Source organism: Netta rufina (assembly GCF_964035555.1).
Source record: "Netta rufina genome assembly, chromosome: 3".
Taxonomy (NCBI): Eukaryota; Metazoa; Chordata; class Aves; order Anseriformes; family Anatidae; genus Netta; species Netta rufina.
Window position 1 is genome coordinate 50,727,538 of NC_140125.1, and position 15,955 is coordinate 50,743,492.

Below are 15,955 nucleotides of genomic sequence, written 5' to 3' on the forward strand. Positions count from 1 at the left end.
GTAGCAGGAGGGACAGTAAATCATGAGATCAGACAAAGTCTGGGCATTTAGGCACCTATCCACACTTCCAATTAATGGTGCCCAAGCTCTTCTGACAATACCACTAGGAACTTTGTGCATGAACCACAAAACATTTGAAGGTGTCACCTCCAGGCCTGTCACCCCAGGGAAGTTACTGTGACACATGTGCTTTCATGGCACCATGCCACTTTTGGAGCGACTTGATGTGTCCACACTTGTTCACAAGCTTCTCCCTGGAGCAAAAATCTGGAAGAAGCACTGCTGAGCCCATCCTTCACAGGAACTGTGCCAGGCAGCTTCCATGCACACTGCACAGTGGGCAAGCCCTGTGTCCCTGCGTAGTACAAGTCTCCTTGACTGTGAGGAAAAATGTTTCGCTAAACCTATAGGAGTAATGCTATAGCTGAAAATTCAAGCCATTAGGCTTTAAATCAGACATTTGAAATGTTCAAATAATGAAACACAGTATTTGTCTTTAGACTGAAGCAGAAAAGTGGAATTACATCACTAAACACAGCCTCATTTTATAGCATCTTTGACTGGCGACACTGTGCTCTCTTTTCTCAGTGAAAAAGTATGTAAAATAAAAGGCCAAAACATCTTGAATTTGCAGAGAAGGTCACCCTACCCACTTTGTTCCTTGAGGGCCATTGATTACTCTCTGTCCACTTGGTTTTCCATTATTACCAGGTAGTATTTTTCCATTTCCATTTTTTGTTGTAAGATTAGGCCTGCCATTGTAACCTGAAACAGAGAAGAAAACACACTATTCTGAAGAAAGCTGTGCATACTACATAGCACAACTTAAAAGCAAAGGAATGATGAATGTACTGTTAAGTGCAAATCGTGTGGATGTATTTTACTGGTGCAGGTTATAAAATGACTCCCACTAGCAACTTCTAAGTTTTTGTTACAGTTGCAGATATTCAGGACTTCATCATTATAATGTGCCTCAGAACCTGTGTTCAATATTCAAACATTAAGCAACTGACCCAAGCTGTAACATCACTGCTGGATCTGAGTAGCCATACAAGGTCCAATCCAGCAGCCCCCTTGCTTGCCATGTGCTGCAAAGGAGGTGGAAATGCTGCCAGTAAAATGCTTTGTGACTTTGTAAACATCTGGGGAGTGTGTTGACAGAAAAAAACATTATTAAACAGAACAACTTTCTTAACCAAACCTTACACAACGCTGCAGTGATGAACTGCAACAAGAGGGGATGGGAATTACCACCCTGTTGTTTACCTCTGAAAGGAATGTCTCTCCTCTAGCTACACAAAAGCACACAGCTCAGAACTGGAGAAGCTCTGCTACTGGCCTGCAGGCCCTCCAGCTCAGAAAGGGTAGTGATTTTCCCATCCTAGCTCAGAGACTTGCCTCCAGAAAATATACGTGAAAGGATTATAGATAAATGAAACTTCCACAGCCATTGACTTCCTGACTCCATGGGTAGAGACAAGCTGGTGTTCTACTTCCATACAGAAAGCTTTTAAGCTTTCTTGCCACAAATCTCATCGTCCATGTTATTATTTAAGGTTCACTCCTATCTGAAGGCTCTGCAAGCTGGTGGACTTCCACACAATATTGAATCTGACTAAAGCATAGCTAATAAGAAAGCACAGCCACATGATTCACGTGGGCTAATTACATGATGATCACATTGCTAATCTTATAAAAAACTCAATTCAGTAAGGTTACTAGAACAAAGATAAGATACCTTGCCTATAAGGAGGTCTGACAAACTGCCGCTGCGAAGGGCTCCGTAGCCTGGAGTTCAGCACTCGCTGGCGAGGGGACAGAGTGGAAGAAGAAACGGTTGGAGGAATGGTATGCGCTGTTGTAGATGCAGAAGGACGCGGCCAGACAAAGCTTGGTTTAGATGGGGTATGTTTGTTAGGGGAATGAGTAATTCGTGACACTATAGCAGAGCTGACTGGTGATTCAGGAGAAGACATTTTTAATGTTGGAGTTTCTTCCTTCTCTTCCTCTTCAGATCTTAGTTTGTGAGGTAGAAGAGTGTCCATAGATTTCCTTGTATTGCTAGTAGTGTCATCATATGTGTTTTTGTTACCTCTAGAAACAGAAGGGGACCATTTTGCTGCCAAAGATGTGGGTTTCTCTTCCCTTTCTTTCTCATCATATTCACTGTAATAATCATCCTCTTCATTAGAAATTGACTGACGAGATTTAGAAGAGGAGGAAGGAACTTTTTGAGGAAGTTCTGTTTGGGACATTTTAGACGGCAACAGACCATATTTTTTCTCTGTTTGGGACACTGTTCTTGTAGCAGCCCTAGATCGAGTAGGTAATGAAGGACGAGTTTGCCTTGAAGAAGTGGATGGCAGCTTTGAATTATACTGATTTTCTTTTGCTGTGTCACTGGCAGAACTGGAGTCTGGCTGAGTAAGTTTTGAATTGTAGGAAGGTACCTGAGAACGTGGCTGCTGTTGCTTTGAGAGAGATGAGCTTGAGCTTCCCTGAGATGCAGGCAATCCCCTAGAAGAGGACACCTCTTTAGGAAACACAGAGCGGCTGCTGGCTCTGTCACTGCCTTCTGTTACATCCTCATCATCATCTTCCTGCAATTCTTCATTGCTCTGGGATAAGACAGGGGATGGGAGGCGTCGGCCCCTGGAATGCAGTAAGGAAGGACTGGTTTGTGCCTTCTGCAGAGGCTCTGAGCGGGAGGTCTTCTGGGATGGAAGATGAGAGGGGAATGTCTTTTTAGGCAAAGACACACTTGGTTTGGATCGAGCAAGGGTTTCTTTTACTTCTCGACTGTCCTGCTCTTCAAGCTTATGTTTAGAAAGAGGAGACAGCAAAGAATGCTTTTCTGGAGCTGCTACTCGACTTTGTTGCTCTTCTCCTGAGTCGGAGTGGGGTGACTTTTCACTGTGTGTCTCTCTGAGGTGAGAATCAGGATCAACATGAGGATTTTTTCTCTTCGAATAGATGGCTGAAGAAGACTGCCTGGAAGAGGGTAGAGAGGGATTGTGTGCAACATCTGGAAGTAAAGGGTTTTCATCTTGTGACTCCTCCCTGTAATTCTTATCCACATCCTTTCCATTAGATTTGGCACTGGTAGAGGAGCGAGAGTGAGGTGAAGAGTGACCAGAAACAGCAGACCTTGATGAAACTGCCACCACTGCTAATTTTGAATCCTTCCATGTCCGAGAACTGGAGCCTGAGGGAAGCCTTGTTTGCTGTGACCTAGAACTGGGCTGTCCTGCTCTGCCCTCCGCTTCCTCACTGTCAAATTCATTATGACTGTCATGAGCACGGGAGTCTGTTGATTTGGAAGAGGGTTGGTGTGAATGACCTACAGACCCAGACCTACTTGGATGGCTTGGGACCACCTCCTGAGACACAGCAGACTGACGGTTTGATGGCAAAGCTAGGCGGCCAGGCTCTGAAGTTTTAGAAGGCACTTTCACCAGCACAGGATCTGGCTTTTCTTCCACATTACCAGCAAGATCATTATTCTTAGTAGGCAGAGAATGGGAAGAAGCTTTAGGAGAAGGCACATTAGCATTGCTTTGCCTCAGTTGCTTTGTTTCATTGTCTGTGTATTTCGGAACAGACGAGGCAGAAGAGCGCTGTGCTGAGGATGGTGACAGTGATGATGGCTCATGTTTCTCTGTGTTCACCTGCCGTGACACCTCTGATGCGTGGGTTCGAAGAGGGGTCCTCCCTGCGGTAAGGACAGGATGGATTGTCCGACTGGGGGACACTGGTCTAACAACCCTCCTTTGATCCTCGGCTTTTGGTGGCATCGTTGCAGCTTCTTCGGATGAATTGTGATCATCTGTCACTTCGGTGGACTGGAGATCAGATTCCAGCTCTTCTGTCTTTCTGGAAGGTAACTGAGATTTACTTAGGACCCCTCCTCGAGACAAGATTTTATTCTTGTATTCAGAAAGAAGACTCTTTTTATCACTAACACCAGGTGAACGAACAGATGACTGCTTAGAGGAAAGTGACATCTGGACTTTTGAAGAAACAGAGGAAGTTTGAGAAGTAGATGAACCAGTATTCACAGTTTTTTTAGCCTCTGAATTGTCTTGAATATTTTTCTGTTGGTGGGCAACTGAATCTTCATTGGGAGCTGAAAAAAAAGCGTTTGTTCATAACAATACAAGAAGCACAAAAACTGACCAAGAAAATAAATCAGCCAAGTAGCAAGAATGAGACAACATCGGAACATATGAAACAAAATTTACTTCTGTACAAACCTATTTATATGGAATTATCATAACTTGGGTAAAACTTCAAGCAATTAAAATCAAATATCTAAAAGCAGGGACTACAACATGCTATCAGTGTAATCGAATCTTTAGCAGAATGTAGCCACATCAATGACATGGTTTTGCACCATCCCGTCTGGAATGCAGAGAAAGCTAAGAAGAGTAAATGAGAATGAACATAACTGGGCCCAAGAAAAAAATGTCAGACTAAGCAATTGGTGGGTGGCTGGTTCTTACCTGCTGGGATGGCGACACTGAAGGCTTTAGACTGAGGACCTGGTCCCCTCCTGTTTGCAGCACGAATTTTGAAAATATAGCGCTCCCCGGCCTGCAGACCGTCTATTATGGCTGATGTTGTAGCTCCAGAGTAGGTGATGGACTTTGCTCCAAAAGGCTTGAGAGCGGGGGCGTATGAAAGAATGTATTCTGAAATGATTTGGCAGACGGTTGGAAGGAGGAAACTGAAAACAGTCCTGTTTCCAGCGGACAGACTGTATGGGTAGGATGAATTAGAACGTGCATTACTAAAATTAATACACTAGCAATGCACGCTGAGTCAACAGCTGGAGTATAAAGACATGAATGATTATATATATATTGGTAAGTTGAATAAATATTTCTTCATTTTAGAAGGAAGAAAAAAAAACAACAAACAAATCATGTTATTGAGCTAACAGCTGAGACAGAATATGTTAGCTATACATCTGCAAAATACATAGACAACAATCCCCATCAGTGTGAAGAGTCACCAATAAGACCAGGATGACAGCCATGCATTCCAGAGAAGGCCTGGAGGAACATGAGAAAGTTACAGCACCAACTACTGCATGGTTTGGTGTGCTGTACCAGCAGGCCATTTATTGTTCCTGGACACTGACCAGTGAAGGAAAAAAAAAAAGAAAAAATGGAAAAAAAAAAAAAACTCTGAAAAAATTAACTGCCCCAAATCAAAAACAGAAGAAAGCTAGAAAGCTAAAAAAAAGAAAATGTTCTGGAGGTAGAAAACATATATGAACACTGCCAGGAAAATATGAACTGCCCTACTGCCCGTGGAAATCCAGTCTGGAAGACAGTGCAAATGTTGGGTAGATTGCAGCTCACTACAGTTGGAGTACCTGTGCTGTTACAACCAACAGAGCCTGAGAAGATGTTAGGATTCCCAGGGGAAAGAAAAACTTTATACTTACTGATTAGTTACTGTGACATCTGCAATCAGCAAGACATGATCCAGAGAACATTATTGCAAAACATAACTTCTTCATAATGGTGGATAACCCACAATCACATTGCTGACTGTAGCAATGTCAACAGCAAATAATAAAGTTTTAAATTTTTCTTTCCCATGGCAACTCTTTGGATGAGGATCAAAATGGTGTATTCACATATTTATCTTTCAAAACACCAGTATTAAAATCAGGTGACATTACTAATGACCATTAATTACTTTCTCAGCCTACATTTCCAACACAGCCTTGACACAGCTCTAACTGCACTGCATTTTGAGACCCTAGCTGTGCAAAAGCAGCTCTGCCAGTCCACTAGGGTGAAACTCTACCAGCTCTAAATGTTGTATCATATACAGTGCTGGAGCCTGAGGGGTGTCCACATGAAAGCACCAAAGCAATTTTATCATGTGAGCAATATTACTGCAGACAAATACAAGTGTTTCCAGCTGAGCCTTTACTTTGAGGGGTTTCTGCACTGGGGTTTTAGCTGTCATCTACAGCAGGTAAAATCCATGCCTTGACGATCGAGGCTTTTATTCAGAAAGGACTTCCATAAGGAAATAACAGCACTAGATGTTACCAACCGGTAGCAATATAACCTCTGTCCAACAACATTACAGCTTTTGCTGTCAGACAGTACTGTGTTTAACCACAGCAGGTGACAAGCACCCCTGCACAGGCAGCAAAACACAGCCTCATCGCCACTTAAACTCGCCCTGCTCTCACCTTTCAGTTCAGGGTTACAGTGATACCTGTGCACCTCATTCACTTTGCATAGGGAGGGATATCTCAGCCTTCCCTAGGGGTAAGGCATAACTGTGCGCATGAAGAGGAGTTTTCTCCTTACACCCTCAAAGAGACATATCTCAGAGTGCAGGTAAGACCTTAGCCACATGCAAGACTCCTTGTCTTTTGAAGCCTCTGTAAGAGGCAGTGGTAATCAGACCGAAACAGGATTTTGAAAATAAATTTCAAGTGAATGGCCAGAGATCTCTAGAAAATAACAACACCATTATGGACTGGGAACTTATTCTTTTTCATCTGAAAATGAGACTATATTCATTGCATTAAAAAATAACATCATCAAAATCGAGAAAAAAGGCACATCAAGATACAAATGTATTTACTGCTCAGTCAAAAAATAAAAACAAAACAAACGCACAAACAAAAAGCCCCACACTGGTTGTATTAGAAGGCATCATGAACTTTGGATTTGATTTTTTTGTTTGCTTGATTTAGGATGCAGAGATGTTTTAATTACACAGGCACTGGTGTTACTGCTGGTAGCTTTCAAATGGTTATTGGATTGCAATTTCTCCACCACTTTAACATGTGATATAAACATGTAAAAGGGCAGGGTTGAAAAAAAAACAAAACAAAACGACAAAAATTCCAAGACAAAAAGATTATCATGTGCTATCAAAATGACTATGAAGTGCTAATGGCGGTTTAACTTAGCCAGTATAAATATTATGTATGCCGTTTATTTAGTTTAAAAATAAGGCCTCTCCTGTAATACTTCATACCCAATGAAAACATAATGATATATTAGGTACATAAAAGTGTTCAGCCCTTAAATATCAGGTATCTTAAAGTAATTGCCCTGTGTGAATCATCTAACACATGGATAAATATGGACAAAGGGTCACAGACTGCTCAAAATTAGGAGCAGATTTTAAATTTCAGATAATGTCCCTGCATGACCCAACTTTAAGAAATAATGATTCTTGGACAGAATTGCAGCTCCATTGAAGTGATTGGCAAGATTCCTATGGACTTCAAAGAGGAAGGAATTCCACCACTGCCTTAGAGAATGCATACAGTAGGTCTTTTATGTGGACACGGTATATTCCCCTCCAAGCCCATGGTTTTTGTAAAGCCTGAGATGTGACAGTGCTGATAAGGCACCTCCAAAAACCTGTGTAACTGGAGAACACAGTCCCATCAATCAATGGAGAATGGGAGCAGCCAAAATCCTGGCTATTCCTTTTTGGAGGGAAAAAAGGGGGAAAAAATCCCCCCCCTTCTTAAAAATAAATCTATGCAAGTGAATAGCCACTGACAAATTGTCTTTACATCCACATATGATAATGCTACACTGCACAAACCTTATGTGTGAAATCTGCTGAAATCACTATTTCTGCTTGCTTTATAAGCAGAAGCTTTCCTTCCACAATAAACTAGAAATAAAACACAGTATAAACCCACTCACTTTCTTGGCAACTACCCAACCCTTCCTAGTTTACTTCTTTGCCTAACTTAAAAAACCTTTGGTAAACATCCTTCTGGAGCTTCGTTTCAACTTGCTTATTAACGAAGAAGAGGTAAGTCTGCATGCGTGATGCCCCAGGAAGATCTGTGACATCCCAGGCACAAGGTGACAGTTTCCCAGCAGCACAGTAGAGTAACTGAAGCTGGGCTGGAAACAAGGAGATCCTACTTGGGTGTAAGACACTACCAACCAAAAAAGTTCCGGCACAGTCAACGTTTCCAGCTTGTGGCAGAGCAGCAATCAGGTTTTGAGAAGACCAGCTCCTTGTGGGGATTAAAAACCAAGAATGATGACTTACCTTTGACTTTTCCTTCACTCTCTGGGAGAGCATCCCAGGATGCTGCTACAGAGGTTGGTTTGCCCTTTAATGGCCAAACATCCAGATTTTCAGGTGCACTGGCAGGAGCTGTGAAACAGCCATACCCAGAAAAGGCAAGTAAGAAAGACTGACCTGTATAGCACATGCTTGCTGTTCCTTCTCACAGCAGAACTGCCTATATGGTCATTTGAAAGACAAATGTGAAGTACACACATGGCTCAGGTCCATGCATGCCCATATTACATTTCTGCATCGGATTTTGATTGTGAAGTTTTGGTCCATACTTTCAGGGACAGGCTGTCTATATGAGACTGCTACCATGGTTCAGGAGGAAATACACAATTCAGTCATCATGGACTACTTCCCTATATCAAAGGCGCTCCAAGGCTTCTTCTGTGGAGGCAGAACCAAATTTTGCTGCCCACGCAGAGGGACAGCAGCCGTGCTGCTGCTCCCAAAGGAAGGAGCAAACACAGCTGCAGGGGGCCAAGCTGCTGAACACAGCAATCAATCTCCCCTGCTCTCATCCCTCCACAGAAGCAGCAGATTTTTCATTTTTTTTAAATACATACCCGCCTCCGGGGTTCGCTGGTAAACAGACACACTCCATTTGCCTTCCTTTTCTCCATCCAAGATCTGAACGGCAAACTCGTACATGGTGTCTGGTGCCAGGTTCTCCACCAGCGCCCGCCGGTTAGACACCTGCTTGTAATCCCACCTCGCTGATTCCCCCTTTTCCCGATAACGAACGCTGTACTGCCTGGCGTTAGAAATACACAAGCACAGAAATTCACTCATCAAAAACTTTAACAGGACCAGAGGGAGAGCAGACAGCCCCGGTGGGCCCAGCCCCACATTACTGCCCAGTCCCCATCCCAAGGTGAGCACCTCCAGTGCCAGCCTCGCCTGTGCAGGCTCACTGAGTCCGACTGCCTTCACCCCACAGGGTTGACTGCTCCTCCCAGCCTCCTGCTGAAAACACACCTTCCCACAGGGGAAGGTGCAGTGCTTTCCAAACCAAGCTGGGCATCCCAGGAGGCTCCATGCCTCCATCCCACAGATTTGGCCAGCTGGTTGGAAGCCCCTCACTCCTAGAGCAGCACTTGTGGCTCAGTTCCCACATGCTGGCCCAGATAATCACCTCCACAATGAAACGGAGAGCATCTAACGTGACCACCCCTCTTGCTGTGCAGTTCAGCCTCAGGTTGTGCAGGCCTTCGCTGTTCCCAGGCTAAGCAGCACAGCCCAGCACTTTTAGGTCTTTGGCAGTTTCCGGCCCATCTCTGTTTGTTTTGGTCTCCAGCCAGTGCGGTGTGAGGCCATCAGCCATGTTCCCCTGCTCATGGGAGACCATGACTTGCTCAGCCACGGCTGTATGGAGTTTGTGCAGGGTCTGAGGATGCAGGGGGCACTGGAGATGTACATCACCCCCACCTACCCATGCCAGATTTCTCTGAAGCATCCCCTACCAGCCACCGTCACTGGTACATGCAAATTTCTGTGCCCTAAGTTAAGTTGTTCCCATAACCAACCATCGTTAAATAAATGCAAAACTGATCAGAAGTGCACTGACAGAAGTTCACCTCTAGTATCTGTTCAGAAAAGGAAACATGGGGCTAACTACCTATTTGCTGTAGCCTTCTGCTTTTCGTACAGTGGGTCTGTCCAAGCAACGAGCACAGACTGAGAGGACATAACCCGAACAGTTATGTCCTGTGCCACCTCCACCTCTTCCTCCTCTGAAATGGGAAAATAAAACAGCACATCAATAACAAGAATATTGGAGATCTCAATTAAAATAAATAATAAAAAAAAGACACAGTAATACACACTACAATAGGCAGACAGCACAGATGTATAGCAAAGGTGACAGCAGTGAAAAGCGAGTACTTTTCATTACTGATGGTACCTCATGACAATGTAATTTCTTCTGTTAGCTGTCTGCTTACAGGACCAGAGTACTAATTATTCTACAGTCCTTAAATATTTTACTAATTCTCAAACTGTTACATACAGTTTCTCTTTGACCGCTGCTACAGTATGGAACACTTTCCTTCCAAAAGGAAGTGAACACTTTAGCTGACCATGTTGACTGGAAATCAACCCTGTAGATAATGGTGCAGAGATGTGACAAGAAGACACTCAGATTTGGAGATCCTGTCTTTGATTTAGTCAAGCCTTCCCATGCAGTTATTGAAGTGCATAATGTTTGCCAATAGCTACAGCAGAGAAAGTCAAGAAAAAAAAAAAAAAAAAGGAAAGAAAAAAAGAGAAAAGAAGCAAAACCCCAACCACGTTGCCAAATTCTATCATTTTAATACTGCTTGAATTACAGAAGCAGAGACATCCATGAAGCTCTTTATCCCACACAGAAGAAGTTAGCTCTAGCACTTTCAATTAAAAATCAAAGCCGTTTCATTTCATTCAAATGTCTCCAAGAATTGACAGTTGATGTGAAAGAAGCATACCTGTGACTTTCCTTTTAGTTAAAGATGACCTATAGACAGGTTGACTTCGTCCTTGGGTGTTCCGTGATGGCAGCGAAACAACATGAACTGATTCAGAGGCTGTACATACAGGGAAAAAAAAGAGAGGCTTTCCTTAGCCTTTATCATTGTAAATAAAAATCAGTCTTTTCAGGTAGAAACCTATTTGATTCTTGTCTGAGATACAAGAAGAGAAGTAGTTTATTTAGATTCATATCATTTATCTCAGAGATTTCAACATGCATACAGTGAGAACAATCAAGTTGATATTTTAGTAGCAGGAAAGCAAATTATTAACATGAAATACAGCAGTACAAGGGTCCTGTATTCTAGGTTTGAGTTCCTCTCCTGTTAATTTGATTATTTAAAAACATTTGTTCTCCCTCTTGATAAAAGAATAGTATAAAAGAAGTGAAAATCAGAAGTATATGCTTAAAAACAGGTCACACAGTATTTCTTCATAAAGATCAAGTACGTTAATGAATTTTCACTAAATCCATGACAAAACAAACAAAACAAAACAAAATAGCAGTACGTAACACCTAGGGACATCCACAGCCTGAAGCAACTCAGAGCAGGATGAATGTGTTAGCAATAGCAGTGACAGAAAACACAGCAACCAGGCACAATGGAGGGGCTCAGACCATGGCAGTACTGGATAGCCAACACAACATTTGCACAGACATGGAAGCACTGGCACCTACAGTGCATCTCTTTCCAGAGCTGGTCTTGGCAGAGAAAGATGAAAAAGTTAGTACTAGGGAAGGGATGAGCAATAACTGAGAGATCGCGGTTCAGAAAGGGTGTGAATAACTGACAGGTGGCCGAGTTCTCTCTCTTTGGACAAACCAAGATAGAGATGTTCTTTTTACACATAACTGACAAAGCAGAAGAGGAAATAGATATTTATATTACAAAGCCAGGAATTCTGGCAGCCACGTGTGATTTTGGAACCATCACCAATTTTGTAATCCAAGACCAGACTGTCTGCGGGATGGGCTTCCAGCATGCAGGAGAGATTTTCAGAGAAAGAAGTTTAACCTTGAGCAAATGCATCCAAGAAGCAAAAAGCAGATGAAACTTCCAGAAAGACGATCAAAGTAAGAGTCATGAGTGCAGATCTAGAGCCCACTCAGGCCAGAGGAGCTCACAAGACAGAGAGAGGTAAAAGAGGAATGATACAAACAGCCTGAAAAGAAATGCTCAGCCTCTGGAGAAATAAAGTTGTTACAAACCCCATTGCTACAGTTAGCTGGAAATCCTTTAGGTTGAGGGCACGTTATCTAGTGAAGGAGTGCAAACCAACACAGCACAGCAGACAGGACAGGACAGGAAGCACAGAAGAGGCCAACCTGACTCTCAGGAGCCTGCAGTGACCAGGACCTCAAAAAGGAACAGGAGAAAACATGGACACACAAACATAACACTGGTATGGAGTCCATGAAATGGTTTTGCTGGTAAACGCTGATACATTAAATTAAAGCATTAACTTTTTCTGCACTGGTCAGAAATAATGCAGAAACACAGTTTTTAAGAAGAGGACAAGAAACAGTGGATTTGAGAGGTGCCCCACCTCATGCAAGGAGCTATGAGCTATGCCTCTTCTTCTCTGCCCTTCCCCTGAGCACAATTAGAGAAAACGTTTTCATTTGTAAGAAGAAATCATTCTGACGACTACAATAATGTGATCTATGACCACCTAGCAGCAACACACAGCAACAGAAGACTGACTGCTTTTTGCCTGGAGAGCAGCCTTCTCAGATAGGGCAAGTGAAACCAAAGAACAAACTGATGGGGTGATGACCAAGGGCAGTCTGGCATCAACTCACATAGATGATATCAGAGCAATCTGTCTCACCTAGTTTCCTTGCTTCCTGGTTTTGTCGCTCTTGCAGCAGCGGAGCGTAACTCATCCTTCGGCCGCTCTCTCCATAGCCCCGGAGGTGACCCTGGGATCTGCTGCGTGGACCCCTGAAGCCCGCTCCGTAAGGTGGCTTCCACCGAAAGGAAAATCTGCCATCAGGAGACTGCGCACGCACTCTCAGAGGTCTGTTTGGCATGTCCTTCTCTTCAAAAAAACAAGCAAACACACACAAAACCCACCGCAGTTATTATGAAGCACATGACATGTACAGCCGCCCACATATTTCTGCTGCAAACACATCTATGAAATATCATCAGAACAAAGGGTATAATTTTATAGTGTCCTAATTTTGCTATAAAACCCAATGCAGTAACAAGTTTTCCAAGTGGGATGCACAATATTCAACAGGGACTTTTCCCAGGCACTTCAGACAGACTGGCGCAAGACACACAGAGTGAACACATACTGTAATACAAGAACTCCTGCCAGAAACTGGGGTTGTCTTGCAGCTTTCCTGTTTTAATCTTTCCCCATTTTTTATAATTCCCTTTTCCATCGTTCAGGCACACAAGTACATTTTTTTTTTTTCTGGCAAGTGCTAAAGGTCAGTGAAAAATGAAGCACAGAACCATTTCACTATTTTTAAACTTGACTTTAGACAGTAATCTACATTAAAAGCACGTTCTCTTCTCCTAAACCCATTGCTAATGGCTCATATTCATCAGGTCTGTCCTGCACATGCCTCTCCTCTTGACTTCATAAAGTCCCGTCATATGAACCCTTGAGCATCCCACACCCTAACTTGCCAAATGGCTTGCATGAGGTACCTGTTAGCAGCGCTCTTTTAGGAGGTGAAAATAAAGCAAGGATTGCTCAAGCAGCTAGGTTGCTTGTACTCAAACCCTCTCACTTGCTGGCTAAGCCAGTGACTGTAACCACAGCAATGTCAGAACAAGAGCCTGGGATGGCACCTGGATGGACAACAACGCACCAAAGTATCCCTGGCCAGAGGAGGAGTGAGATTGTCTTTCCAGCACCAGTTTGGGAGCTTGTACCTATGACAGCACTTATATTATGTTACTTTAACTATGTATTGATGCCTGTATGTCCCCACATACACCAAAAGCAGGTCCTTTTCTAATGTTTCTGCTTAGTGACAGCTTCTATAATCAACCTGTTCACCGGGTCTTGATCTGCTGACAAAGTTGCATCTTCTTACACACTACCAAGAAACATTCTTCTATTATTTCATCCTTTGGAAAGGACCACAGTGACTCTCAAAGCTGTTTGCAGAGCTCCCTTTGAAATCTCTGTAGGAATCGCAAGGTTTCAGTGCCAATCAGGTATATAACACAAGCAGAGAACAGCACACTCCCAGGTAACTCTGCTTTTTCTACCTAAAGCAGCTCAGCATGGTAAATTTTGTCATTTTATTTTGCCTGCAGAGAGGCAGATCACCATTTTAAACATACAGACTTCAGCAGTCCCTCTCTGTTGGCTGCTCCTCACCAGACCAACAAAACGAGGCCATTATAAACCCAGATCAATCAGCCAGCTCAACCAGTTTTACAGATGCTTTGTGTTGCCGGAGCAATGTATATTACCCATATCGCAGCAGTGGATCTGTCCCTCAGTGTTTAATAAAACGTTTTTCTCTATACAATAAACATGGTTGCTTTCATGAGGCTCCCTGCCCACTTTTCAAGGCATATTCAGTCACACGCTATTAAACACCTGCTCCACACAGTTTCTTTTTCTTCCTCTTCTGAGCAACTGCTCAGCACAGATTTCAGAAGCCTGGTAGTCACTGACCATGCAGGCTGCAGCTTTCATTCACAACACCACCATGGAGAACTGAACAACGGTAAAATTCAAGGTGGAAGGGATCCTTGGAGGTCTCCTGCCAACCCTTCTGCTCAAAGATAGACCATCCACAACACTGTGCAAGACCAGCCCTGGTTCTCCCTAGCTCAGTCTCCATGGGTGGAGACTGCACAGCCTCCCTGCAGACCTGCTCCAGTGTTACACCAGCTGCCTAGAGTAGAAGTATTTCCAAACATCCAACCCAAACCTCCCAAACTGCAACCTGTGGCTGCTGCCCAGTACGTGTGGCCTGACACCACCAAGAAATTGCTTTCTTGTAGCCCTCATTCAAGCAGCAGCTGTCTGTGATGTGATGTCCCCTCACCCTCCTCCTGGCCAGGCTGGACCAGCCCTGCTCCCAGAGCATCTCCTGGCAGCCCATGTGCTGTCAGCAGCCACCACCTCCCCACATCTCAACATCCACACAAAACCAGGGTCCCACTGAGTGCCAAGAGCCCATGAACCCAGGGTGGCAGGGAGGGATGCTGCAGCCCACCAACTCTGATTTGGCAGTCAGTCACAGCTTCCAGCTGGAATTAAAAGAGAATTGTAAGGGACAAAGGATACAAAAGGAGCTAGCCCAGCCAGAAAGCCATATGGCAAGTGTTCAATTTAAAACAAATGTGGCTTTAGGCAGAGAAGTTTATCAGCACTAATGCTGAATGAAGCGGATCAGCAGAGGATTTAAAATCAGTGCTTCCTAAGGATTCAATTACTTTCCTCACTGTAGCACCACACTTTACTGCCTGTAGTTCCTACTTCACTGTTAGGTCCACTTTTTACTTATCTTTTCTTGTTACAGTTTGACTGGCATGAAAGCATCTAGGACAGAGCTATGAGAAAGTGGTTTAGACAGCTTTGATGGTAAATGCTGACCCATCAGACCCAGGTTTTTTGTGTGAACTATGTGCCAGTCTTGACAAGAAAGTGATTTTCCATTAAAAACAAAGAGCAGCAGAATGAAACTTGCCCACCCTGCTGTAGCCCATAGGCTGGGAGCCAACAGCCCAACTCAGGATGTGGCTGAAGGCCTTGACCTCAGTCACAGAGGAAGGTGAAGCTGGGCTTTCTCTGTCCCATGCAAGCACCTGCAGGGCTGCTGTCCCAAAGGGTTCAGCTGCACACCACAGAGCCAGCACTCTCCACCAGCGAGGACATTTCCCACTCATTAAGTCCCCATGGGACAGCAAGTCACTGCTTCCTGCTGCTGCAGCCCCCACATCCAAGCACTCTCCAGCTCCTCTCATCCTGACTCCATCAAGTAGCACAAATTTTAATGAGAAGGACTGTGGAAGCTGAGCTCCACTGAGCCCTAAGAGCCATAGTTTGGTCCTGCTGGCCAGCATCATTTATCTTTACAAAAACAAACAAAAAACCTATGACATTGGAAAACAAAACAAAACAAAACAAAAAAACATTGTCCTAAACAAGCAATATTCATTGGGGCAGGCAGGGAGAAGGACAAAAGGGAAAAAATAAATCTGGTGCATCATTCTAAGTCATTCATTTCCCAAAGTAGCCCTTCCTGTGGGGACCCTGAACTCCCTAGGAACAACGGACTTAAACAGTTCACAGCTCATGAAAAAATAATTTGATGATGCTCTCACTACAGGTCAAGCACTATGAGGCCACATCCCATGACCTTCCTCTGTCACTAGGA

General features: G+C 43.8%; 1 protein-coding gene across 1 annotated transcript in view; it reads right to left on the bottom strand.

The window, feature by feature from the left end:
• Positions 1-15,955, bottom strand: part of FNDC1 (fibronectin type III domain containing 1) — a gene marked incomplete at both ends in the record, with an annotated part of 63,998 nt that overhangs the window by 25,001 nt on the left and 23,042 nt on the right. Inside the window, 9 exons of the mRNA XM_084284339.1 lie at positions 650-765; positions 1,739-2,785; positions 3,359-4,126; positions 4,503-4,691; positions 8,062-8,169; positions 8,655-8,842; positions 9,707-9,821; positions 10,551-10,649; positions 12,427-12,636. Of these exons, the coding sequence (XP_084140465.1) occupies positions 650-765; positions 1,739-2,785; positions 3,359-4,126; positions 4,503-4,691; positions 8,062-8,169; positions 8,655-8,842; positions 9,707-9,821; positions 10,551-10,649; positions 12,427-12,636 (2,840 nt within the window). The remainder of the gene's footprint in view (positions 1-649; positions 766-1,738; positions 2,786-3,358; positions 4,127-4,502; positions 4,692-8,061; positions 8,170-8,654; positions 8,843-9,706; positions 9,822-10,550; positions 10,650-12,426; positions 12,637-15,955) is intronic.